Source organism: Anser anser (assembly GCF_964211835.1).
Source record: "Anser anser genome assembly, chromosome: 1".
Classification (NCBI taxonomy): domain Eukaryota; kingdom Metazoa; phylum Chordata; class Aves; order Anseriformes; family Anatidae; genus Anser; species Anser anser.
Genome location: NC_139720.1, coordinates 147,880,499 through 147,904,770, shown reverse-complemented (window position 1 = coordinate 147,904,770; position 24,272 = coordinate 147,880,499). Strand labels below are relative to the sequence as shown.

At 42.3% G+C, this 24,272-nt stretch overlaps 2 protein-coding genes across 11 annotated transcripts in view; both read left to right on the top strand.

The window, feature by feature from the left end:
• The window catches only part of TMCO3 (transmembrane and coiled-coil domains 3), a 30,563-nt gene extending 24,520 nt beyond the window's left edge, over positions 1–6,043 (top strand). For all 4 annotated transcript variants that reach the window (XM_083834650.1, XM_083834651.1, XM_083834649.1 and 1 more), the window contains 3 exons: positions 2,422–2,501; positions 3,082–3,231; positions 4,864–6,043. In XM_083834650.1, coding sequence (XP_083690776.1) covers positions 2,422–2,501; positions 3,082–3,231; positions 4,864–4,977 — 344 coding nt within the window. In that variant the 3' untranslated portion in view covers positions 4,978–6,043. The remainder of the gene's footprint in view (positions 1–2,421; positions 2,502–3,081; positions 3,232–4,863) is intronic.
• A 6,562-nt stretch (positions 6,044–12,605) lies between these two features.
• TFDP1 (transcription factor Dp-1) overlaps positions 12,606–24,272 on the top strand; it is a 41,797-nt gene continuing 30,130 nt past the window's right edge. The window contains exons 1-3 of one of the 7 annotated variants that reach the window (XM_083834560.1): positions 13,185–13,321; positions 13,359–13,469; positions 14,144–14,228. In XM_083834560.1, coding sequence (XP_083690686.1) covers positions 14,217–14,228 — 12 coding nt within the window. In that variant the 5' untranslated portion in view covers positions 13,185–13,321; positions 13,359–13,469; positions 14,144–14,216. Of the gene's footprint in view, positions 12,760–13,183; positions 13,470–14,143; positions 14,229–24,272 lie in introns of those variants that run through there. The other 6 variants (XM_083834557.1, XM_083834561.1, XM_083834558.1 and 3 more) reach the window with 6 other exon arrangements.

The window sequence follows — 24,272 nt, the reverse complement described above, 5'->3', positions numbered from 1 at the left end:
TTAGTGTAGAAGTCTGTGCTAGTTTGTGCCTCAGCTCTTTTGAATATGGTAATAATCTCCACATCAGGAAGCAGTCCAAATGAACTTCAGACTGCCTGTCTGCTCCAGAACTGAAAACGTTGATGCACCAATAGTGAGGAGAGCCCTAGGCTATACTTACAGCCTCCCTTTGAAGTCTACAGTTCCAGATATGCTGGTTGGCCCTCTTGTCAGACACGACGACATTGTTACAGGCTGTATTTCTCTAGCTGCTTTTCATGTACCTCTCTGAGAGCAGCCTAGAGGTGAACAAGCAACATGCACATGATAAACACTAAAAAGAGAGAAGCTACTTGCCCGTCCATGTGCACACACATTTACATTTCTTTTTTTTTTTTTTTGGTGTGGTGTTCATCTCTTGTTCTGCCATCTCTCTCCTTATTCTGATAATCTTTTGCATTTGTGCCTCCGCAGTTGGAAGGAAATTAAGAAATAAAACAGGGTGTGTGCATGCTGACTGGATAGTACTTGTATACAAATCTCTGAGCTTACAGTATTTGAAGTACATTTTCATCCACAATGGAACGTGCACATGGACAGAACACCTTGAAGTTGCTCTAAGTAAATTCTCCTGTGCATTTGGGAAGACAGCAACTCTTGGTTCTCTACAGCTCTTTTGGCTCTGCAGTGCTACAGGGCAGGGAAAATTCGTGGAAACCGGTCTTGCATTAGAATAAGAAGTTAGAGCATTGATTTACTGGCCTCGTGCTTCAGAAAGCTAAACTCTTGCCCTTCAACAAAAGCAGTTAGGCTGGAGAATTGCCAACTACTATGGATTTTTCAGGAACATCTCCACTAGTTTGGTTTCTCTTTTAAGAGATTTTGTGAAAAAGGAATGGACTTCCAAAGATGCTTGCCTGCACAAGTCCCTCATATCCTAGGGGAAAAAATGGACTTAGCTGTGAGTAAGATTCCTCCTCAGTGACACCAGGACTTCTCCAACAAATATTTGTTTTTCTCGTCTGTTTAATAGTAGCCGGATTTAGTTTTAAGCTTCTGTGTTCTTGACAGTTCATTATCTTGCTTCATGTAATAACCAAATAATTTCGCTGATACTACAGCAAGATTTGACCTTTTACTGATTATACAGATAAGATTAATGAAAATATGTGTGTGGTAACTTGGAATAAAATTCAAGTGTCTCAATATGAGACATAAGGTTCTCGAGCAAGGCCACCTTGATATATTCCTTTTTCAAACAAACAAACAAATAAAAAAAAAACCACAAAACCCAAGACCAACAGAAAACAACCCTAAATCATAGAAATGTGGCTTTATATAATCCTTTAGTTGGGGTAGACCATACTCAGGGGTTTATGGCTTTTCCCAATTCCAGTCCAAGTGAGTTTTCTTGTTCAGGTGACTTTCAGTGATTGCATGTGAGGGTCATGGGATCACAACAATTACGTTTTTTGTTGCACTTGTAATTTATGTGTAACGTGTTCCATCCTCAGTAATTGTCCATTACCATTTCATGCAAGAATGTTAAATGGCTAGCAAAGTGTATCTTGTAGTCACTGTGCAGAACAATGGAATCATTTTCCAGCAGCATTTTTATAGCTTTAATGAAAGAAGTGTGTTTCAGTTCAGGTTCTGGACTGTTGACTGGTGTGGAAGAGACAAAATATAAACAAAAGTGCTAATGCATCTGTCATATACAATTTAACTCAATTTGGAATATTGTTGGAGATAACTCCCTCCAAAAATGTCTAGGTTTGGCAGGAAATACTTAAGTGATTAAGTAGGTAGTGTTGGTAGGTGTATTAGGGATTTTTGTTTGTTTGTTTTTGAAAATATAGTCTTGCACTTAAATCTATTATGAACTCTGAAAATTATCATAATAAAATATTGGCATTAAACTTTGAAATATTTTTTCCAGGGATTTCTAGAATAACAAATTGAGTATTGCTATTAAATAGAACTTAGTTGCACTCAGTAAATTAAAAATATATCAAAGCAGCGGTAAAAAAAAAAAAAATCTTAAAAAAAAAGTCAAAACTGAATCATTGTAAATACTTCTTGTGAGACGTTACCGTCTGGTGGATTTCTTTCAGCAATGAACTGTATATGCTCTAAATAAGTTAGAAATGGAACAAACCACAGTATAGCACATACCTTTAAAGAAAAGAAATTCACTAATAACCCTAGTTCTTGTAAATGAAATGTAACTCCATGCTTCTTTATAGATGCAATAAAATCTGAATAGTTTAAAATACAAATATATTATTTCAGCATTTGGAAACATTACATGTTTTCATTGTCTGTTCCAATAAATACAAGATTTTTATATTCAGCCTTAGCTTACATGTGAGTATGAATGCTTGGCTAAAGTTGTTCATTTTAAAAGATGTACTAAGATAATACCAATTTTTTTCCTTCTAGGACTTCATGTTTTCCCCACATTTGTCATATATGAACTCACAGTCTTACTCTTCCTTACATTGTCTGTGGTCATAATGAAGGTATTATTATTTATTTCTTTTAAATCTTTTAACAGTGTGAATAATCTTAGTGCTGCATGCCATAATGAAAATTGTACAAAAACTGAACATCTGATAAAAAATATGATAAATCTGATAAACATCTGAGAAGTAATACATCTTTACTGCAATTGGGGGAATCTAACTGATAGAATACAGTTTAATACAACATTCTTAGGCTATATACACACAAATACATATGTTTTTATGTTTAAAATATAAAAATAAATATACAGGGATAAAAAATATACAGGGTTTTTATATAATGTTAAAAGTCTGTTACACATGGAGAAATGTCTATTTGCCTAACTCAGGACTTGTAACAGTTATCAAATGCTTTATTTTAGTAAATACGCTACTTTGTACTGTGCTGTGTACTTTTTGCCTCTTTTGACATTAACATAGAAGACATTTAGAAGTCCGCTAGTTTATTTTTATGTCCAGCATTGTTGTATTTGATGCTATGTATCTTACAGTGATAGTACTATTTTCTTTTATTTAAAAACAAACATAAAAGCCAACAATGTAACGACAACCCCCCCAAAACCCCTGCTTTTTAAAGTTTGTCTTGGCAGTGCTTGTCCTTTCCCTGATTCTTCCAAAGACCAGCCAGTATATCAAATGGATTGTCTCAGCAGGACTGGCACAAGTCAGTGAATTCTCTTTTGTTCTTGGAAGTAGAGCACGCAGAGCAGGGATCATATCTCGGGAGGTAAGCTACCTTATAGTTATTAACTTTGGCTTTTGCACCTTAAAAACTTACTGGGATTTTATATTGCAGTGTATGTGAAATACAGGCCTATTTTGTGTAATCTCTAAACTGTTAACAAATAATCAGCCCATATAAATAGAAACTTGTATGTCCTTGACAGGGTTCTTAGTACAATTTTTTCTTTATTGAACCTTTTTACATGTTTGACTTTAATATTGTAGATTGCACGTTTTAATTTTAAAATTTAGTTATAAATGTTTTGCCTTAACTGTTCCCCCTTGACAACTTCTTTATTAACTGAGCAGTGAATTGTAGATAGCACCCGAGTGTCTAAGCGTGAGAAGCCTTTGCTTTTAAAATCTTGAAAGAGGTATAGAGGTATAGAAAGAGGTAATTGAGAGTGTAGGAACTGACTAAGGAAATATTAGTAAATCAGAAGTAGAGGGCAGGTATGGTGAAGTACAAGTTGCCTTAATATACAATCAAACAAGTGAGCAAATAAACTTATGGTCTTTACCTGCAAAGACTGTTAATTTTAAATCCACTGCAGAAGAAACAAGCTTTTTCAGTAGTCATGAAAAAATACCCTAGGAAGGAAACCTTAAACTTAGCTTTATATTCAAGCTACGAGAACGCTATTTTCTCAAGATGAAATCTGTTTTGCAAACTTCAGTAAATTATGGCTACAGAGATGTAACAACTGACCTCACTTTCTAAAGCTAAGTGCTTTCTCCTCTGTATCTCTGCTCACAAAAATACTCTGCTGGCTCTTTGAACTGTCCATTGTGGGAGCGCTGGGCTGTATAATGCTGGAACCAATTCCAAATAAAGCTAGTGTGGAAAATCTACACAATGCTGTTCACTTACGTATGTAGAGGTGAATCATTTTCCTGCTTACTCCTGCATATAATTAGGAGTTATAAATACTGTATGTTTGTACAGAGTTTCAAGATACCTATACGTGATCACAGAATCAGTTTAGGGGCCCACCCAGAGCGCTTGCAGGCCCGCAGGCTTTCAATTTTCCTGGGTCAGTGTTCATGTCATTTTCTACTGTGCAGGTTTGCGTAGCTCTGAATTCCAAATGTCACTCTTCTGTTTGAGACCTCAAAACTACTTCTCACTGCCATTTTAAAAGCCTCTTCCGTAACATGTAACAAAGATCTCATTTCAGAAGATGTGCAGCGTGACTTAGAGGGATTCTTGATAGTTAAAAAGCTATAGTGTATATATTAGTAATACACGTTGCCATTATATCTTTCAACCAGAATAGTTTATGTTTTTTAATAAAGTGGTATTTGGCCTTTGACTTTTTAGCACACCTTAAGCTTTTGAAATTGACCTCTCAGCTATAGATGTAAATAACTGTTATTCTATAAGCTCATTATGGTTTGTTTAGTTTTTTTCTTTTTTGCAAGTGAATGTTCAAACCAGGTAAACAGATAATTACATGATCTGTGCATGCACTTGTTTGCCTTTGTAACAATAAGCATACCTGGATAGAGAGACAGGTGAAGTCTCAGCCTGAAAATATTATTATTGAGAAAAGTCTGATCTCATCAAATTTAAATCATTTCTTAGTTTACCATGTAACTGTGGAGAGAAGTAATGGCTGTTATTTCCGATTTTCAGGTCTATCTTCTTATTCTGAGTGTGACTACTCTAAGCCTTTTACTTGCCCCTGCCCTGTGGAGAGCTGCTATTATGAAGTGTGTTCCAAGACCTGAAAGACGCTCAAGTACTTGATAAGACTTGCACATGTACAAGAATGCATCTTGCAAAGAATATATTCATTGTTCGTTGTATCTCTATGCACTCGGAAAACAAGAGGTTTTGAGTGGTCCTCTTAACATGCACTTGGTTATAAGCCTTACGCTGACCTTAAAACAAAACAAAATTCAACTTTTAAAAAAGAGCGATCTGATTTAAATTGCACATCTCTTACAAAACTGGCTTTCTCTGACGGATTAGAATCTACCAGAGTATTTGTTCCTGATCTGTTCAATTATGCAGAGTATAAATTATTTTTTTAACTATAGCATCATGCAAACTGTGTTGATTATTTCTTGCCTGAATGTGCCTTTTAATTTTCATCCTCCTTTTCTTACTGTTGGTCCTTCACCAGGTTTTGTTTAAAAAAAAAAGTATATTATGGTGCCTATGGTATCTTCTTCTACTATATGACTTGAGTCATTTTCACACTTAAGAGCTTAGTATACTGGTATAAAATTAATCACAAAACACATTTCTGATGGTGAGTAAAAGTCTAGTCTTTTACACAAAGAAGTTTAACTGTTAGTATCAAGCTGTTTTAAGCAAATACATACCCCAAATAATGCAGCTGATATTGTATGAGATTTTATTCCAAATTACAGCATATAATGTATTTTCTTATAGGGGTAACTTTTATTTGTGTTAGTTCTTGTATTTATTTACATACTGGACTAAAAGGTGATGGTAAGAAAGGGCATAGGTTATATTTGATGACTGACAATTATCACCCATTCTTGTTGCTAACTGCTGTTATAGTAATTGTTTACAGTTTTTTGTTTTAAATCAAAAATAAAATTAGTGGATCTGGGAAGTCTAATTTCAAGCAGATATAAAAAAATCATTTTTTTATCTCTGGAGGTTGGGTGTTACTGATAATACTCTTCATTTGAAGTTATTTCAAGCAAATTAATTTGCACAGAACTAGAAATGGCAGATTGAATGTGTATTTGGAACTCCACAACTTCATACTTCGCATTTACATTGTATAAATTGTTAGTCTCCTTAAAATATCATGATATTAAAAAAAATGTTTTGAATGTGATCTTAAATGTAAGTGCTTTATTCTTTAAAACATTATGTGTAACAGGATAAGCCTTGTAAGACTATTTCTTAAGCATCATAGAGAAAGATTATTCATAGACTGTAGTCTACTCTGACAATTTCAAAGTCATGTCGAGTTTTATCTGTTTAAAACAACGGTATTAAAAAAGATATATTAACACTTTAGGCTGGTATTATACTGTCACATGAAATAACTTTGATACCCACCAAATAGCTAGAAAAATGCATGTTACATGGGTTTAAATTGCCAATTAAAATGAAAGTTGTCCTCCAAGTAGCGAAACTAGCAAAGCTTTGGATAGATTTGTGTGCTTTATACTTCTTTCCTCTATCATATCATATATATCAGCAAGGCTTTTGACACTGTCTCCCATAACATCCTCATAGACAAGCTCAGGCATTGCAGCCTAGATGAGTGGATGGTGAGGTGGGTTGGCAATTTGCTGGAGGACAGGGCTCGGAGTTGTGCTTAGTGGTGCAGAATCTAGCTGGAGGCCTGTAGCTAGCGGTGTCCCCCAGGGGTCAGTACTGGGTCAGTGTTGTTCAATTTACTCGTCGACAACCTGGATGAAGGGACTGAGTGCACCCTCAGCAAGTTCGCTGATGACACAAAGCTGGGAGGAGTGGCTGATACCCCAGAGGGCTGTGCTGCCATTCAGAGGGACCTCAACAGGCTGGAGGGTAGGACTGAGAGCAACCTCATGAAGTTCAGCAAGGGCAAGTGCAAGGTCCTGCACCTAGGGAAAATAACTCCAAGCACCAGTACAGGTAGGGGGGTGACCTGCTGGAGTGCAGCTCTGCAGAGAGGGACCTGGGAGTCCTGGTGGACAGCAGGCTGACCATGAGCCAGCAGTGGGCCCTTGTGGCCAAGAAGGCCAACGGTGTCCTGGAGCACATTCAGAAGAGCGTTGCCAGCAGGTCATGAGAGATGTTCTCTCTACTCAGCCTCTACTGAGCCCTGGTGAGGCCACACCTGGAGTATTGTGTCCAGCTCTGGGCTCCCCAGTACAAGAGGGACGTAGAAGTACTGGAACGAGTTCAGAGGAGGTGTACAATGATGAGTAGGGGACTGGAGCACCTGTTGTGTGAGGACAGGCTCAGAGAACAGGGCCTGTTTAGCCTGAGAAAGTGAAGGCTGAGGGAAGTCCTCATTAATGTTTATCAATATCTGAGGGGATGGTGTCGAGAGGATGGATCCAGTCTTTTTTCAGTTGTGCCCAGCAAGAGGACAAGAGGCAACGGGCACAAACTGAAGCACAGGAGGTTCTGCCTCAATATGAGGGGGCACTTCAATACTGTGAGGGTGACAGAGCACTGGGACAGGTTGCCCAGAGAGGTTGTGGAGTCTCCTTCTCTGAAGATATTTAAAACCCACCTGGATGCCATCCTGTGCAATGGTGATTGCACAGCATGATCCTGTGTGATGATGCACAGGATGAACCTAGGTGATCCTGCTCGGCAGGGGGGTAGGACTAGAGGATCTTCAGAGGTCCCTTCCAACCTCGGCCATTCTGTGATCATAGTAGCCTCAGCTTCCTCCTGTGTTTTCTCTGACGTCTGCTGGGTTTGTCAAAATGCAGCTTGGACTAGTTTAGAGCATGTACTTACTGTTAGGCTGGTTGGCCACTGCCACTCATCACATCTGAGTTCTTGCTGATTGGATGTGGGGCTTTATCTCCAGGCACAGATTTCTTCATAGAAACTTAGAGGGCATGCATGGCAATTCCACCTCTCCTGTAACGATTTCCAAAGTTATTGAGGAACAGTGACAAAAACAGAGACAAAAGCTGCCCTATAAATCTATACAAGAGTTTGATTATAAAATGAGCATCAGAAAAGAAATTTGAAACTGCTTTCTTGGTTTATTTCAATAACTGGTATTCAAAATATAGAAGTAATTCAAAAGCTTTATGATAGAGTTTAAGTCTACCATCTCAAACTTTTGTTTCAGTTACCCCACTAAAATAATTTAAACTTTGTTTCTTAAGAACTAAGGAGAGAAATCTTACTCTGTCCACTGATCTAGTCTACAATTTCTCCCTGAAATACAAGGTTCTCTAATAAATGCCCCATGTTAGTTTTGAAAGATGCTTAACTCACACGTAGTATACTACCTATTTTTCAGGGAAAAAGTAAAATTGACCACGACAGAGGCCTCTATCTGGTTTCCATTATGTCTCTTTGTCAGTAAGCCCTCAGAACTATTATACAAAGTATCACAGCTGTGATGAGTAAACCTTATGTCTAAATAAACTGTTGTGGCTAGTTGTACTTCTCTGGAAAATTCCTGTGAGGACAGAAGGAAACAAAGATGGTTTACGTCTCTTAAGAAATACATAAAATACATATTTTCCCTGATTACCTTTTAAAGGATTTAAGTGAAAAGTCCCTTTTGGCACCATGTCCAAAATGGAAAGCAAGTATCTAGCTACCCTATGGGCAGCTTCATCTCTGCCATCTCTTTGCTGAATAATTTTTGATTCAGACATGACTTGGCTAGCCTTTCTAAGGACTGGGAAAAGAGAAATAGGAACTTCATCTGAGTTCAATATCCTGTGTCACTTTGTTGACACAGCCTTGAATTGCCTGACTAGATAATAAATGCAAGTCCAAATTACTAATCTTAATAGACACAAGTTGGTTTACAACCAGATAGTTGAGGCTGTCCTGTAGAAAGCTGCAGGTATGTTTAGATACTGTAAATGTTTCCTGAAATGCAAGTTACAGCTCCGTGCATAATTCCATGTCCAAATTGGGTAGTCCCATGACACAACCTTAGGATAGAAACAAAGGCTTTATTCCTGAACGATTGTCATGCCTGTATATAAAATGGGGAGAATATTTCACAATTGGCATGCATTAGATATAGCAGCAGCTTTTCAGGAATTTACTGCTTGTAATCTGGAATACTCTCTTTCTGTGTCGAGGAGATAAAAATAAAGCAGAGATCCAGAACCCTTGAAAGGAATATCTGCTGATTTGTTGAAGATTTGTTAAAGAACAGGTGGTCTTGTCTGGAATTTTTTATTTCAGCTTGTTGGATAGAGGTTCTATCTCATTATTTTATCCAGTGATCAGCATCATTTGAACACAAAAAAGCTGATGTGAAGCAGAAACTTCATTAATGACAGGACATCTTCATAATGAGAGGACATTTATGTGGTGAAGCTGAGCTTAAGAGAATGGAAAGAATGGAAAGGAAAGATAACAACCCGTTCAGCATACTTTTTTTTTTTTTTGGTGGTGGTTTTGTTGTTTTTTGTTTTGGAGACGAGTGTAACTGGTTGCTTGTTTTGTGTGTCTTTCTCTGAGGACTGCAGTTCTTGCATGTTAGCCCTTAATTGCTAGTTTTGTTCATTGTTGTCTATGAGGGAGAAGGAATCAAAACCCTTCACAAACTGGTAGTGTTGACCATCGCTGTACCTTGTGGTTCATTTCCCTGTTTCCAGTGTTAGATCGGTATATATTGACCCTAAACTACCCTACGTAGGGCTCATCCCATAGAAAGCTGGCTGTGCTTTTTTCTCAGTAGGAAGGTGTCTTTCTGTGGGAGCTACGAGGTAGCTTCTTGCAATTGACACTGACATCGCCCTAGGGTAGCTCAAAGAATGCTGTTTTAGGTGCCTAGAACTTTTTTGAAAGTTTTAAGAATTCATATTTCCTGTAATCTTCAAAGATGAGAAGAAAACCTCACGGTACCTTATAGTTTTGTAGTTGGACATCCTTTGCTTTGTGGGCAGAGAGGCATGCGAGGGTGCCTCGCTTGAGAGATTAGTGCTGTATGATGATGCTTGATGGAGGGTGTGGGAAACCTAGTATGGCCTTGCTGCCTGTTGGAGTGAACCCAAAACAATCTAACCACAAAAGCTCTCCTGGGTTTTGTCTAGGGAAGGAATCTACTTTTGCTCTGTAAGTGTTCCTGGCAGTGCTCCAGCACATGGGCAACAAGGAGCATGGAAGAAACGGGACCGGTGAGTGACAGGAGGTAAGCCATGCTAGCAGTGCTAGTAGTTTGGCTGGAAATGGCAATTGCATGTAAACAGCAGCCGGTACCAGGCATCCACTGGTAAGCTGATCTGACGATGAAGGAGGCAACAATACCCCTGAAAGGAGAAAGAGGAGCAGCAAGATGTCCTCAGGGCTGGGAAACGTGTGGTCCACCCTGCCCTGAGGGAAAGGAGAGGCAGAAGAGAGCATCCACCAGCTTCAGGTAGTAGCCTAGGAGGTGTGCTTCTTTGGTCCTCCCACCATCTCTATTGAGTAATTACCACTGCCAGGTGGGAGAACCTTCTTGACAGTAAGGACAGTGAGCTACCATGAGAGACTACTGAACCCTGCTGCCGGAGATAAAGGACAAACTGGGCAATCTGAATGGCCTAGGGACAGCTAGGGACAGAACCTAGGTCAGAGAATGGCAAAACTTTCAAGGTTACAATGCCAAGCTGTATTTTTATTTCCTAAAATAGAGCAGAAATTTGAGAATTAGGAGATACTGCCTCCCAATGAGGCCAAATGTTGACGTGCTTATCAGCTGGTGTGGGGTGTCTGTTTAAGAAGGGAGCTCTCGCAGGTCCCTGTCTGAAAATGGCGCGGCTGCCAGTTCCAGAGCATGTAGGTCAAAATGCATCCATGTGCACGTACTCTGGCGTGTCACAGGTGTCTGATTATCGACTAGATGATCCGAAACACGTTTTTCTCATCTCTCTGTCTGCTGCACAGTTGCACCAAACTGACGCTGTTTGAAGTTGTGATCTGTTCTCCTTTTCAAGCACACTTAAAATGAGGAGACAGGCCACAGAAAAAAAAAAAAAAAGAAAAAAAGAAAAACCAAAAACCTGCAAACAGTCTTTCACCACTACAAACACAAAGGAAGTCCTAAAGCTCCAAAAAGCCTGAGAGAGACCAAGAGAAGAGGAATGCTTAGAGAGCACAGAAATGCTGAAGATTTTTTCCACTGGTGCAACACAGTGAGATTACAGGACAAGTGTAAATAGAGGAATTTGAGTAATTGAATAAGGTGGTCTTCAATCACTGTTTCTTTACCAACTGGGGTCAAAAAAGACTTGATTCTTGTGTTTGCAGAGCTGTGAAGTTTGCAGAAGCAGTGGTATGAGGTTCGCATTCTGTCCTTTGTTATTGCTCCTTTGTTCTAAAAGGCTAGTATTGTTTTCTTAGTCCCTACAAATCACAGTCATTAATGAATTATTTTCTCATCTTTCTATTTGTAAGAAGATTCTGTCCATTTTCCTCTGTACTAGAGAGGCTACAAGTCTTCAACCTGAGAGTTTCCAAAAATGATAGTAGTCTCAGAGGTAAAACATAACACATTGGAGGAAAGGTCTTATAACTTTGCACTGACATTTAACTACCTTTCTAAAAACAGGGTTGTTTTTTGTTTTTTTTTTTTTGTAGTCCTTTCTTTGCCCTGAGACAGACATACCCCACTGTCTGTTGAGGGTGCCGTCCTGCAATCTGCAGGAGCCTCTGGGATACTGGAACAAATTTTCTCAAAAAAAAATAATGTAAAAAAGGGAGGTTGCAGTCAGAGACTTGAGATACAGAAACAGTTTAAGTACACAGGCTCAGTGTGTATATATATGGCTTGGAGGGTGGACAGCATTAACAGGAGGAGATGCTGCCTTTTGGGAAGCATTTTTTCTGCAGCTAGCGTAAGGTGCTTAATGTTACTTGGGTGGGAAGTTGTGGGGAGCTGGGGGTCGGCCTCTTCTCACAGGTAACTAGCGATAGGACTGGAGGGAATGGCCTCAAGTGGTGCCAAGGGAGGTTCAGGTTGGAAATGAGGAGACATTTCTTCTCAGAAAGAGCAGTCAGGCACTGGGACGGGTTGCCCAGGGAGGTGGTGGAGTCACCGTCCCTGGGGGTGTTCAAGGAGAGGTTGGACGTGGTGCTTAGGGACGTGGTTTAGTGGGTGACAGGGGTGGTAGGGGGATGGCTGGACCAGGTGATCGAGCTGGGGCCGGGGCAGTTGGGGGAGCAGGGCACTGACGGAGGGGCCGGCCGGGCTGTGGTACCCGGGGCAGACATGTAGTGAGGAGATGCTGTGCCTGAGACGCCCTGAGGAGCGGGTGGATAGTGATGAGGTGACACATCTCCCTCAAAAAGAAGTAAATTCAGGCAGGAAGGCATCCAAACGTGCATCTCCAGTCATGAAACCCATCTCCCCCCGTGACCGGGGCTGGGCGTTTCTGGTGTTTGCACAGCGGCTGCCCGGGCACTGATCCCGACCGGCCTCCCCCAGGCGCCACCAGCTCTGGGTCAGGGACGAGCCTCGCGTGTCCCTCCCCCCCCGCCCCCCGCCCCCCGCCCCCCCGGCCGTTAGGGCAGCCCCCGGGCCGCCGCCGCTTTTCCCGCCCTCCGCGCGCGCCGCCGCCCACGTGCCACCGCCACCACCAGCAGCAGCAGCAGCAGCGGCGGCAGCAGTGCATGCAGCGCACGCAGCGCCTGCAGCGCCCCAGCAGCGCTCCCCTCTCGCGCCGCCGCTTCCCGCGCGGCGCGGGGCGGGGCGGGGCGGCGGGGAAAGGCGCGAAAAGCGGCGCGCATGCTCGCTGCCCTCCCTCGTGCCCGCGGAGGGAGGGGCGGGCGGCCCGGAGCGCTCCGCGTGTGCCCGTGCAAGGCACGCTACACCCCCGTGACGTCAGCGCGCAGCGTCACGCCGGTGGGACGCACAAAAGTGTAAGTTTCAATCATCCCCCCCCCCCCCCCCCCCGCTCAACCGTCGCCGCCACGGCCGTTGGGCTAACGGGCGATAATAATAAAAATAATAAAAATAATTTAAAATAAGGGAAAAACGGCGGCGGGGAGGGGGAGGGGGGGTTATTAACGCCCCCCCCCTCCCTCCCCTCCCAACCGTCGGCGGGGCCGCGCAGGTGTGCGAGGGCCGCGGGCGAGCCCACGGCTGTGTGAGGGGGGGGGGCACCGAGCCGTGACGGGGCCGTCGCAGCCCGCACCGGGACCCCCGCCCCTCACCCCGCACGGCCCCGGAGGGGGGGGTGCGGGACGGCCCCCGGTGAGGTCCCCGCGGCGGCCGTTGGGGGCGGTTGCGACCGTTGAGCGCGCGCCCGTGCGGTGTCGCACCCCCCCCCCCCCCTTACCCCCCCCACCCCGTCAGGGAGCGTTGGTGCCGGCTCCCTCCGCCCCTGCCCCCTCCCGCCGGGGCCCGCGCGCGCGCCGCCGCCGCACATGTGCAGTGGGGAGCGTCCGCTGCAGCGCGGCGGGTGCTGGAGTGCTGCTGCTGGTAGTACTGCTGCTGCTGGTAGTACTGCTGCTGGTAGTACTGCTGCTAGTGGTCGTGGTGGTGGTGGTGGTGCCGGTGCCGCTCCGGGTCCCTGGCTGGGGGCGGCGGCGGGGGATGGAGCCGGCGCTCTCCGCCTTCGGCCGCTCAGGTGGGTAAAGGGAGGATGGGGAGAGCCGGGGGGGTGCCCTCGCACGGTGTGTGTGTGTCCCCCCCCCCCGCCTCCCTCCCCTTCTCGGTGCCCCCCAGGCGATGCGGGCGGCCCCTGGCTGCCGTAGGGAGGAGGAGGAGGAGGAGGAGGGAGGCGCGGGGAGCAGGGCTAAGCCCGGGTGGTGAGGCCCTGGGCGGGGGGCGCGGAGGGGGAGGGAGGGAAGGAGGGAACGGGGGGGGTGTCTGCCTGAGGCGCTGCCAGCCTCTGCCGCCCGCTGCGAGGAGGAAGAGGAGGAGGTTGCGGTGGGGGGGTGCTGAAGGCCCCTCGGGGGGAGTCGTCGTCGTCTCTCCCCCCCCCCCGAGGCCTGCTTGCGCCCGCTGCCGCGAACGGGGGTGGGGAGGAGGCGGCCGAGGGAGCGCTGCCCCCGCTGGGATCGGCCGGGGGAAGGGCGCCCCGCCAGGGCGACTCCCAAAGGCAGCGCGCCCCACGTGTCAGATCGGCCCGGGGGGCTTAGGGGCCGGCCGGTGGTGGCACAAAACTTTCTCCTCCTCAAAACGCTTCTTTATTACCGAAGCAGAACGTCTTTGGGGGTAGGCGCTAATTTAAATGGGGAGGAAAAAACTTTTCCCTCCTCTTGTTTTTTAGAGCTGATGTTGGCTTTTCTTGCTTTATAGAAAATAGCATCATTGTCTCCGTGTCCTGCAGCCATCAAGATTTTAAGAGGATTGATTTCTAGTCTTTGGTAACATGGCAAAAGATGTAAGTATATTTATAGCACGTCACAGGTAGCAGCATAGCAAATAGCATGTTTTGCTTTTGTTTTTATTAACAGAAGCAAAACAGGTCATGCTTTATAATAGCTGACATCAGTGAATATGCGAAACTTACTTTCTGTGCATTGCACATCAAGCCTGTGCACATTTATGTTTCCCTCTAGATGTAGCAACATAAAACCAGCTTCAGATCTGCAGCTATTTTCTCAGAGTAATGTTAAGAATTCGCTATCCCCATAAAAGCACTTGGGTCATTGGCATTAGGTATATTCATGTTGAACACTAAAACAAGTTGGGGTTCAGAATACCCCAGAACATTCTGTTTGGGTGTTGGGGTTGTCGTTGACCCCTGTTCTGTTGTTACTTGTTGACAAAAGTCACAACATGAGTGTCGCTGCTGGCTAGTGTTGCCTTTCTACTGCTGGATGGGACATCATATATTCAGGGCAGGGAAGTCTCCACGCGTGTTCACCATTTCTTCTCCATCTACCAAAAGATGCCAATTAGTGTCAGTAAGAACAGACTTTGGGGACTTTCATCATTGACTTTCATTACCACTCACTTCAAGATTAGCGGCTTTGATTCTGTGGCCTGCCTCCTGAACCATGCTTGATCTTTACCCATTCCAGTATTTTTTTAAACTGTTTAAACAGGTTCTGCTTTTAAGGTGTAGTTTGTTAATACCTAAGACAACTGGGCTTTCACATTTCCCTATCGAAAAAGAGACAAGATACTATTCCATATTCAAATTAGAATATATCTCCACTTAGTTTAAAAACAAAAACAAAAGCAAACAAGCTGAAATTCTTAAACAGCAGGGTGTGATCTATTGCGAAGTGTTGTAGCTTTCACGGAGTGAGAATTACCATGAAATAGTGATTGTTTTAAAACATTAATCTTGTAGAGAATTTTCGTAGTTCAGAGGCAACTGAAAAATATCTTAGTTTGCAGAAACGCAACCAGAAATACGTAGTCACTCAAAGCTTGCTTGTAAAAGATAAGGGTGGCCAAGTGTGGCACAGATAGCAGAGTTCAGGGAATGAAAGGCCACATGAGCGGGAAGAAAATGAAAGAGGAGTGGTGGAACAGGAGATGAAATTGCAGCAGTTCAAAGTAATGGGTACATTTGTTTAATACCGCCATTTGGAGGAGAGATCAGCTACGTGAAGAAGTACCGGCACCTGGAAATACAGATGAAGGTCCTAGAAAGTCTGTGGGAGCATAATGAGAGTAAGACATTTAAGGAAGAACCTCATTTTTGAAAGATCTAGCTTATTCTACAAAGGAGAATGGTTAAGGGACGAATAACATACGTGGTAATAAACTACAGAAATGGAAGAAGATGCTAGAGATGGGAACAAAAAGCTGTTTTCAGTGTCTTCTAAGAGTAGAATTTGAGCTGCATATGGAAAAGTGATAATCTAGGTCAGGTTGTAGGTAAAACTGTGTTCTTGAGCGCTGGAACAGGGTAGGTAGAGAGTATGAAACCTTGAAGGATTGTCTAACCTGTTCTTAAAAACCTCTGCACATATATATAATCCTGCCTCAGGGAAGAAAGATGAACTGCTTACCTGTTGTGGATTATTGCGTGCCCACCATTACATGACGTCTAAAATGTATAATGAATGCTGGGAAATTTTAAATTTCCAGTCTGATGATGGGCTGCCTTAGGTTTCATTTAATGCCAGAAAATAAAGGTGCTAATTGGTGCTAATACATATTTTTGGTCTTTAGAAGGGAAAAGAACAATAATTCTCTCCTTTTTTTTTTTTGTCCCAAGTCCCAGTTCTTTCCCTAGTGAAACAGTGGAATTAATCGTGATAGAGAAAGTACTACTAAGTATCTGGATAGTAAGTCTGTAAGACCTGCTCTACTGTAAATTTAAACGTTTTGACCTGGAAATACTGCTGTGATTAACGGCCTGTGGTTCTGCTGTGTCACCTATCGAGTGCAGTCGCTGACTGTAAGATGCCGTGGCGAAGAAGATGGCACAGTTGATGAATGCCCCCACCCCTTCCTTCCTTTTTTTGTCATCAGGGCTGAAATGGCTAAACTGTGGTAAGGACGGGTTGTGCTGCTCATACCCAAAGTCTGGGCTTCAGGTGGCATTTACGTGGCCAAGCGCGCCTCGGTGTGCGGCAGCCAGCGGGCGCAGGCTCGGGGTGCGTGCCACGCTCGCTCTGTGCTGCTGGGTCCTGTGCCTGCTCTGGGGCCTGGTGAAACAGGCAGCCCCGCCAAAGAGGAAGGTGTGGAGCCAGGGCTCCGCTAGATAACGCGCCTCTACTTAACCCCTCCTCCCACCTGCTACAGGAAAAGAAGGGTTTCTTTTCCTTCGGTTGCTCGCTTCCAGCTTTTCTGCTGAAGCCTCTTTATAAAAGCTGCCGCTTGAGATAGCTGTTTGAAAAGTTATGTGCCTGTAAAAGATGGCAGGCTGAGACTTCATTGGAGAATTGAACAAAAGGGGAGCTCGATGGAGAATGCTGGCAAACCCAAGAAAATGGTTTTTAAAAGGATTAAGTAATTACAAAAGTACTGATCAGGTAAGCTGGCAAGATAATGCTTACTAGATATTTGACCAAAGTCTAAATTCTGTTAAATATTACTTTAAAATGTATCCCTCTAATGCTCTTCAGAGTGTACAATAAAGAGAAAATAAGCAACGAAGCATTGATTTCTGGCAAAATACTTTGATTTCCTCTGCCAGGGTCAGGAATCTATTTGGGGGGGAAGGGAAAGCACCTTAATTAAGAGTCTGTAGGTTGAGCTTAAGAGCATAATTGAGACTAATCTTATAGCTGGATACAGTGACAGATAATAACATAAATAGAGAAATACCAGCTTGTGAGGGTTGAAGTACTTGTGGGTATGCCAAATCTTATTTTTTGGAGAACTGTTACATAAAGGGTAGGAGATCTAGAAAGCAATCAATGTAGAAGGAAAAAGAAGGAGCAAACTCATTTTCCAGTGGGGTCTGGTAACAGCAATAAGCGTAGCCATTTTTGGTTTTAGGTGGGCATTGTGTGGAGCTGAGAGTTGGTTTAAACAGAACCAGGCAGACTGGCCATGGAATGCCACGTTCAGTTTAGAAGAGCTTAGTTACTAGGAAGACTTGACTTTTTTTAAATGCAATTTAAAGAAACAGTGGGGGAAAAAAACATGCATGGATGAGGGAACACTGGTTGCAGTATCTTAAGAACATGTGCACCATGGAAGCAGGATCGTTCCTCTGCTTGTCAGAGGCAGAATGACCGCTTGTGTTCAGTTGAGGTCAGTAGAGTTGGGCACAGTTTGACGGGTACGCTTGCACCGCGTACATCTTTGAGAGCAGTGGACAACAGCGTATGGGAAGTTTCTTGGTCTGAGACAGAGGTAGTCATTGTGCGCAGAGCATCTCCAGAAACTCCAGCTTAGCCACATCCTCCTCCTGGATAATCAGTGTCATTCTCTGAGTCTTTGTCGAGTCTCCTGTAAACTCTTCCACTACTTTTACAGATGTGGCACCTTGCAGGCAGGAGCTGGAGGAGCCAAATGAAAATACCAAGGTCCTCAGCTGACTTGTGCTGCTCACGGGATTCACGGCTTAGTTTGGTGGGGGGTGGAGTTCCCTGAGTGAAACGGGGACCTGTCCATCCCTGGCATGCTTAAAGCCAGGCAGGATGCAGAGTCAATAGGAGGAGCTGGAATTACTTTAGAAAGTGAGTATATTTGGTAGCTTAATTTTTTGTCTTCCAGCTCCCAGCATGACTGTTTTTGTGTTCAGTCATATATCAGAATCACCTGAAAATTCAGATGATACACTTTCTAGTATCAGTTGGTTAGTATACCCTCCACCGCTCAATTAACAGCTTCTGTACTGCAGCTGAAGATCCAGCTTGTGGTATGACCCTGGTTCTCCTTCTGCTTACTTCTTTTGCAAGTGAGCTGTGTTGAGGCACCATCAAGCAGCCACGAAGAGAAGCTTGTGGTTCTTTTCCTTACAACCCGTTACACGACGGAGGAGAAGAAGCAGGAGTCACTTTCAGGCACTGGAGCTATTAGGAAGGATAGTCCAATGCACGGTATTACAGCCACGTGGGAATAAAAACAGGGCTAGACAAAAGGAATGAGTAGGGTTCCTTCTGAAGTTGGAAATTGCATGCATTGAAATACATTAATTACATAAATAAATACTCTATATGTAGTGGCAGGTGCTTATGATTGTTTCTGTTATTCACCTTCATTGCATGGACTGTTTCCAGTCATAAAAAAGAATTAAAAAACGTTAATGAGGAATGTACAGTTGAAAACTAATTTGGTGTTTCACAATCTTTTTGAAGTGACATGCCAGCGGTACCCTTCAGAACTTCTCACGGGTTGAAATATCTTTCTTGAGAGCTGTTCATCTGGAAGGCTCACAAATTTTATTGTTTCATAAGTTGCATACAGTGGCAATGGTTTGGGGACCACTGGTTCTAAAATATTTTTTTTCTAAGTTTGTTTTGTTCTACTGCCATCTTTTTCTTTAATTCCTTTCTAAGGGATTTTTCTCTGAATCTCTAGTTTGCATAAAGCGTACTGTCTGTCTTCAGTGTTTAATGGTGCCTTTATTAATGTCTTTGAATACCAGATACAGCCCATGTATCTAACTTTGCAAAGGAAACCCCGTGCACATGTGTAAATCCCAAAGACACAGTGGAGGAAGTTCTGCTGGCACAAAGTTCAGCACCTTGTCTAACATCACGGTTTCAGAGCTCTAGAGATACAGGGATTACGGTGGATGGCTTATTTTAATTGGGTATTCAGAATACGTTTGGGTATGTGATTTCATCTAATGAATTTATTTTACAGTATTACTTAAGTATTCTTTAAGCAAAAGATATATAAAACAAAAAACAAAAGGCAAAACCAGAAACCAGCAAACTGTAATTTCTTAGAGCAGCCTTACTTGATAGGTCAATGGGTGTGCTAAATCTGGGGAAAGATCTGTAGGTCTTTGCTTCTCTACCAGTAATTTTGCAGGAACAACCTAAAAGTTGAACTTTTGGTTGTTTTCATGTGGAGCTTGTACATCACACTTTTGAGCAAGTCTTCATGGTAAGAGAAGGTTGCATTCGGGATAGATTTATAAAAAGATCCTGATGGAATTAGGAAATAGATTGAGGATCTTTTTTACATGATGCACTCTTGAATATCTAGAAAGTATTGAAAACCTTTCAAAACATTTTGCAGATTTCCTTTTTAAAATATCAGCATGTGTTTCTCCTTTTATGATTATTTTTGGTTATGTACTGGGAATTGCAGTGAGACAGCTTAGATAAATTAAACCTTGAGTGGATCTCAAGTGGTTTGTGCACCTTTTTTGATACCGTTGTGGTTCAGTGACTTCTCGGTACCTTCATTTATTTCTGTTTGACTTTAGTCAGTTCTGACATGTACAGAAGTTGGTAAACTGAAGATGAAGTAATATGAAATCAGGTCTTATAAAAAAAAAAAAGGCGTCTCAGTCTAGGATTTCATATGCTGTTAGAATGTTTTAAAATAGGCCTTGCTGAAGAACACTGAAGGAAAATGATCTTTAAGCTTTCCTTTCTGCATTGTAACTGCACAATAAGAGTATCTCTTGCTTTCCTTGTTAGTTTGTATTTATTAAACAGAAAATAGCAACTCTGAAGCTACCTATCACCTCGCTATATTATTTGCGGAAATAAATTATTTTACTATAGCCTTTAAGTGCTTAGCTTCTTTATTAATTGTATGTGTAGTTAATAGTAGTGGGTTTCTATATTTATTTATTTGTAGCATTACTGAATAAATACACTGTGTGCTGACATCTTCACAAGCTAAACAGAAATGCCAGCTTTTAAGAGTTAAGTTACACTAGGGACTAGTGTTTGTATTTGCTTGCTTGGATATCACTTATTGGAGATTTATTGTGGATAATTGAAAGTGGGAGGGAAAAATGGGCCGATCTTTGCTGAACATTCTCAAAGTTTTTCTCAGTGAACGAACACCTTGATCCTAAAGGTTGACAGTGGTCTGTGTACCCCAGAAGCCTGCTAGCTACTTGTCTAGTTACACTACAGCTGCTAAGCCTCCCTGTATCGCAGTAGTGGCTACACAGACTTAGGAGGAAATAATGTGGGCTGCTGTAGCCTTTTAATACACTGATAGGGAACTTGGTGAGGCAAATGGCTTTGGAACGAGTCTTGCTCAATGTGACACGTTGAATTCTGCTGTGTTCAGGTGCTATTGAACAAACTACTCTGAAAGATTTGGTTTGGTTGGAATACCAGAAGTCTGTTAAGGTCAAATCTAGAATGGCACTGGGAGCTAGCTGTGGCAATGGCAGCAGCTGCTACCTCTTTGTGTATGATACCGTGGACAGGAGGACACAACTTGGGATTTTCTTTGCTGATCAGTTTGTGGTGGAAATGGCAAACCATGGCTTTGGTCATACCCTAGGAATCCTGTATTCAGTATTACTTACAGCTTTGGAGTTAGTTCTGGGGCTCCAGCTTTAACATATGCACGGATTGTATCACTTGGGCAATTCATTATTGTAAGAAACAATCCAGTATAATAATTTTAACTCCTTTAGTATATTTGATCTGTGTGGCTACTTAGACTGGACCACTATTTGACTCTCTTCAAAATGAATTCTTCATTTAATCTTTGCTGAATTCTAGGCATGTTACTCTGTTTAGAAAAACAGCCAAAAAAAAAAGCTAATGGTCCTGACATAGTCCACAACTGAGACTCCCTCAGGTGTCATTCTGTCTGTGGTCAGGGTTCAGCGTGTGTGTAGTACCAGTGGGGCATGTATTCAGAACAGAGATCGACACTGCTTAATTAAGCTGCTAACCTGTTTAATTTTTATTAATCTTCATGGTTTTCTGTGTGATCCAGGTCTTTCAATGTATAGCATTTTGACTATGTCTTGCATAGGTTAAGGTGCTAATAATTCAGTTTACTCTTTGGGAAGCTTACTTCTGTGGTATAGGTCATTGCCAAGTAGTTAAGAAGCACATTTATCTTCCTGGTGCTGCTGTGAGCTGAGGATGTGGTATGATAACTGTTGCTGATGAAGGCTGCTCAGAGGCAGTGAAGTAACACATCTGAGAATTTTGCAGGATCAGATTCCCGCAGCCTGACTTTAAAAGTTCTCTTGTGCTACTTCGTACATTGAGGCATAGTTCTCACTTCATTTGCAAAATGAAATTCAAATGTTTTAAATTTAAGAACCTTCTTTCCTTTCCTGCAGTCCTCTACTGTATTTCTTGATTGTCTTTTAATTTCTGTGGAAAAAAAATGAATTGGCTGTCCCATAAAACTAGGCTCCTGATCTGATATGATGATTCATTCCCATAGCGTGCTTGCTCTGGTCCCTGAATGAGATGAGAGTCCGATGGGAAAAACAGCGTATGATCATCTTGTTACGAGTAACATCTGCATGTGGGTAGAGGGGAGAGAAAAAGTGAAGTTGTTTAAGCAGCGTTATTCCTGATCATAAGTTTTCTCCATCTCGTAGCCGTGCTAATTTTCCACTCTGTGTGTGTGTTGCTTCCTGATAATAAAATAAGGCGACCTCCCCCCCCCCCACATTGTCATTAAAGTGGCACATAGTAAAATTGTGTGGCAATTTTCCATTTATTTTTTCCATTTATTGCCTGCTCTTAAACAGGCAGATCCCAGGGACTGTCATTCTGTGGTGGTCATCTAGGTGCAGTTTGTGCCAGAGGCGTGTGTTTTTACTAGTTGACTTTGCAAATGCCTGCAGACAGCAGAGGCATCCTCCTCATGAGTTTGACAAGCTCTGGGAGGAAATGTACTCTAATGGGAATGCTTTTCCTTTCCAATTTCTCCATTCCCTAGTTTTGTCTTTACTGCAATGCTGAGTGCCAGCTTATTTACCCTTTCAGTCATAGCTTAATTTGGCATAGGAAGGTGAAAATACCTTCCCAATTCCCATGTTGTTCCTTTCTCTGCATGGGATCCAAACTCCTGGTCCTGTTAAAACTCTCTTTTAGGTTCTCATGAGTTGTGTTTCCTGTACTTCTTCAGAGACTCCCAGTTTCTCTAACCTCCACACCTCATCTGTCATCTTCCATTTGATTTTCTAGCTCATTTTCTGTTTCTTCCCCCACCAGTGCCTATGTTGTCTGTTTGTTTCTCTGTCCCATTCTGACTCCTGTTCTTTAACCAATGTTGTGTATTTTGACCTAATTCTAATGTTTTGTTGTCACACCCAGTCCTGTGCCTCATTCTAGGGGTCTTAATCTGCAGTTAGCAACTTAAAACTTTCTGAGAAATACCTTTTGGCAAATGCTTGTTTCTGTTAATCTCAACTGTTTTTTTCCCCCTCTTCTTTCAGTTTTCTCACAGAGCATACTTAAAAACACAAAGAATGCTTAAAATTGGGCTCGCTTACTTAGGAGCAAGATAGAAAAGGTATTTCTGTGGCACAAAAGCAGCTTTCTGTTCCCTGTATTTGCTTATCTCAGCGTGGTGGGGGTGACCTTCCTCTCAGGTTAAGCCTGACAGACATAGGACATGTACTTGTTCAGTCTCATTTGAGTCAAGCTTCTATACCCGGTCATGTTTTTATAGGTTCCCTGTCCTTCTGTCTATGTTCTGCTTGACACTTTTCTGTAGTTTAAAGATGTAGCGATAACTTCATGCAAGTTTTTTATAAAGAAATAGAGTTGCAAGTCTGGAAAGCTGGGGAAGAAACGTCATTTTTCATTGTAAGGGTGTTAAGTTTCTAGTGCATAACTTCAGAGATCACAAATATTAGCTAGTTAGTAAGATATTGAACTCTAAAAAGTCTCTGCAGTTCTAGGAAATTTTGTTTCAGGTTTACTTTCGTCCCAGTAAAAAGTTTATTTCCCAATTGACTGACTTCCAGTTTTTCAACTTTTACTTAGAAACAAAACAAAAATAGAATTCCCATTCCATTCGCCTGCTGGTGGCCAAACCTAACTTGGTGATATGTTTAGCTCTTCACTTGTTCAGAACTTCTAAGGAACAGAAAACAATGTGATATGATAGATCCTAGGTGGTAGCTGAGGTCTCTATTCAAACTTAGCATCCACAGTTAAAATTAGCAGCTTTGCTGATTTATCCAGTGGTCTTTAACCTCCCACCTGTGTTCTCCAGCAAGGAGGAGATGAAAGTTTTTGCTCAGAACTCAAGTCATTACAGATAAATGCTATGTGGAGCACCAAAAGCTCTTTTTATTACGTTATTGTTCATTTTGTTGAAATGTGAAAAGCAGAAAGAGTAATATACCTGTTACCCGTTTCAGAAAGTAAAGGTTTCTTTGTGTAGCTTACAGAAGGATACACAGCCAACATCTCTTTGAAGAGGAAAGCAACCCCAAATTGTGAAGTTGCAGACGATTAATAAAGCCTTCGGAATCAAATGTTAAGATCATGATATCATTTCAAGCAGCCCTGACGTTATCATTAAAGGAAGTTATGCATCTTGAAGTTGAGAATCATGGGAAGAAGAAAATGGAGAAAAAAAAAAGTTATCAGGTGGAAAACAAAATCAAAATACTTTGATACAAGTACCTTGATAAGGCCTGAAAACTAAGTGTATTTTCCCATCAGCAAAGGCTTAAACACTGCTTGGCAGAAGGTTACTTTTTTTATTGGAGAAAACAAACAAATACTCAAATGCTACTTTTGCTCATTGTGAATTCATGACTGTGATATACCTAAGGGGAGCTGTGGTCACATTTTCCTCTGAGTTCTATTTTCTTGCTTTCTTTAGAGCACTGCTCTGTGCTAGATGGTTATGGAGGAGTAATCATGGATTCTCTTCCAAAATAATTCACCTTGAAAAATAGTGGAAATTTCTATGAATTATGCACTGAGAGATTTTTGCCCAGCAGTTCTATTTTAGAGCAAAGATACTGGATCTTGGTATGGGATGGAAGTTTTGCTTTTCAGTTCTGTATCTCCAAAAGCTAGTGACTTTGAAGAGACTTAAATAGTGATAAATTTTGCTAATCAAGAATCAAATGATGTAACCAGAATCATGAAATGCA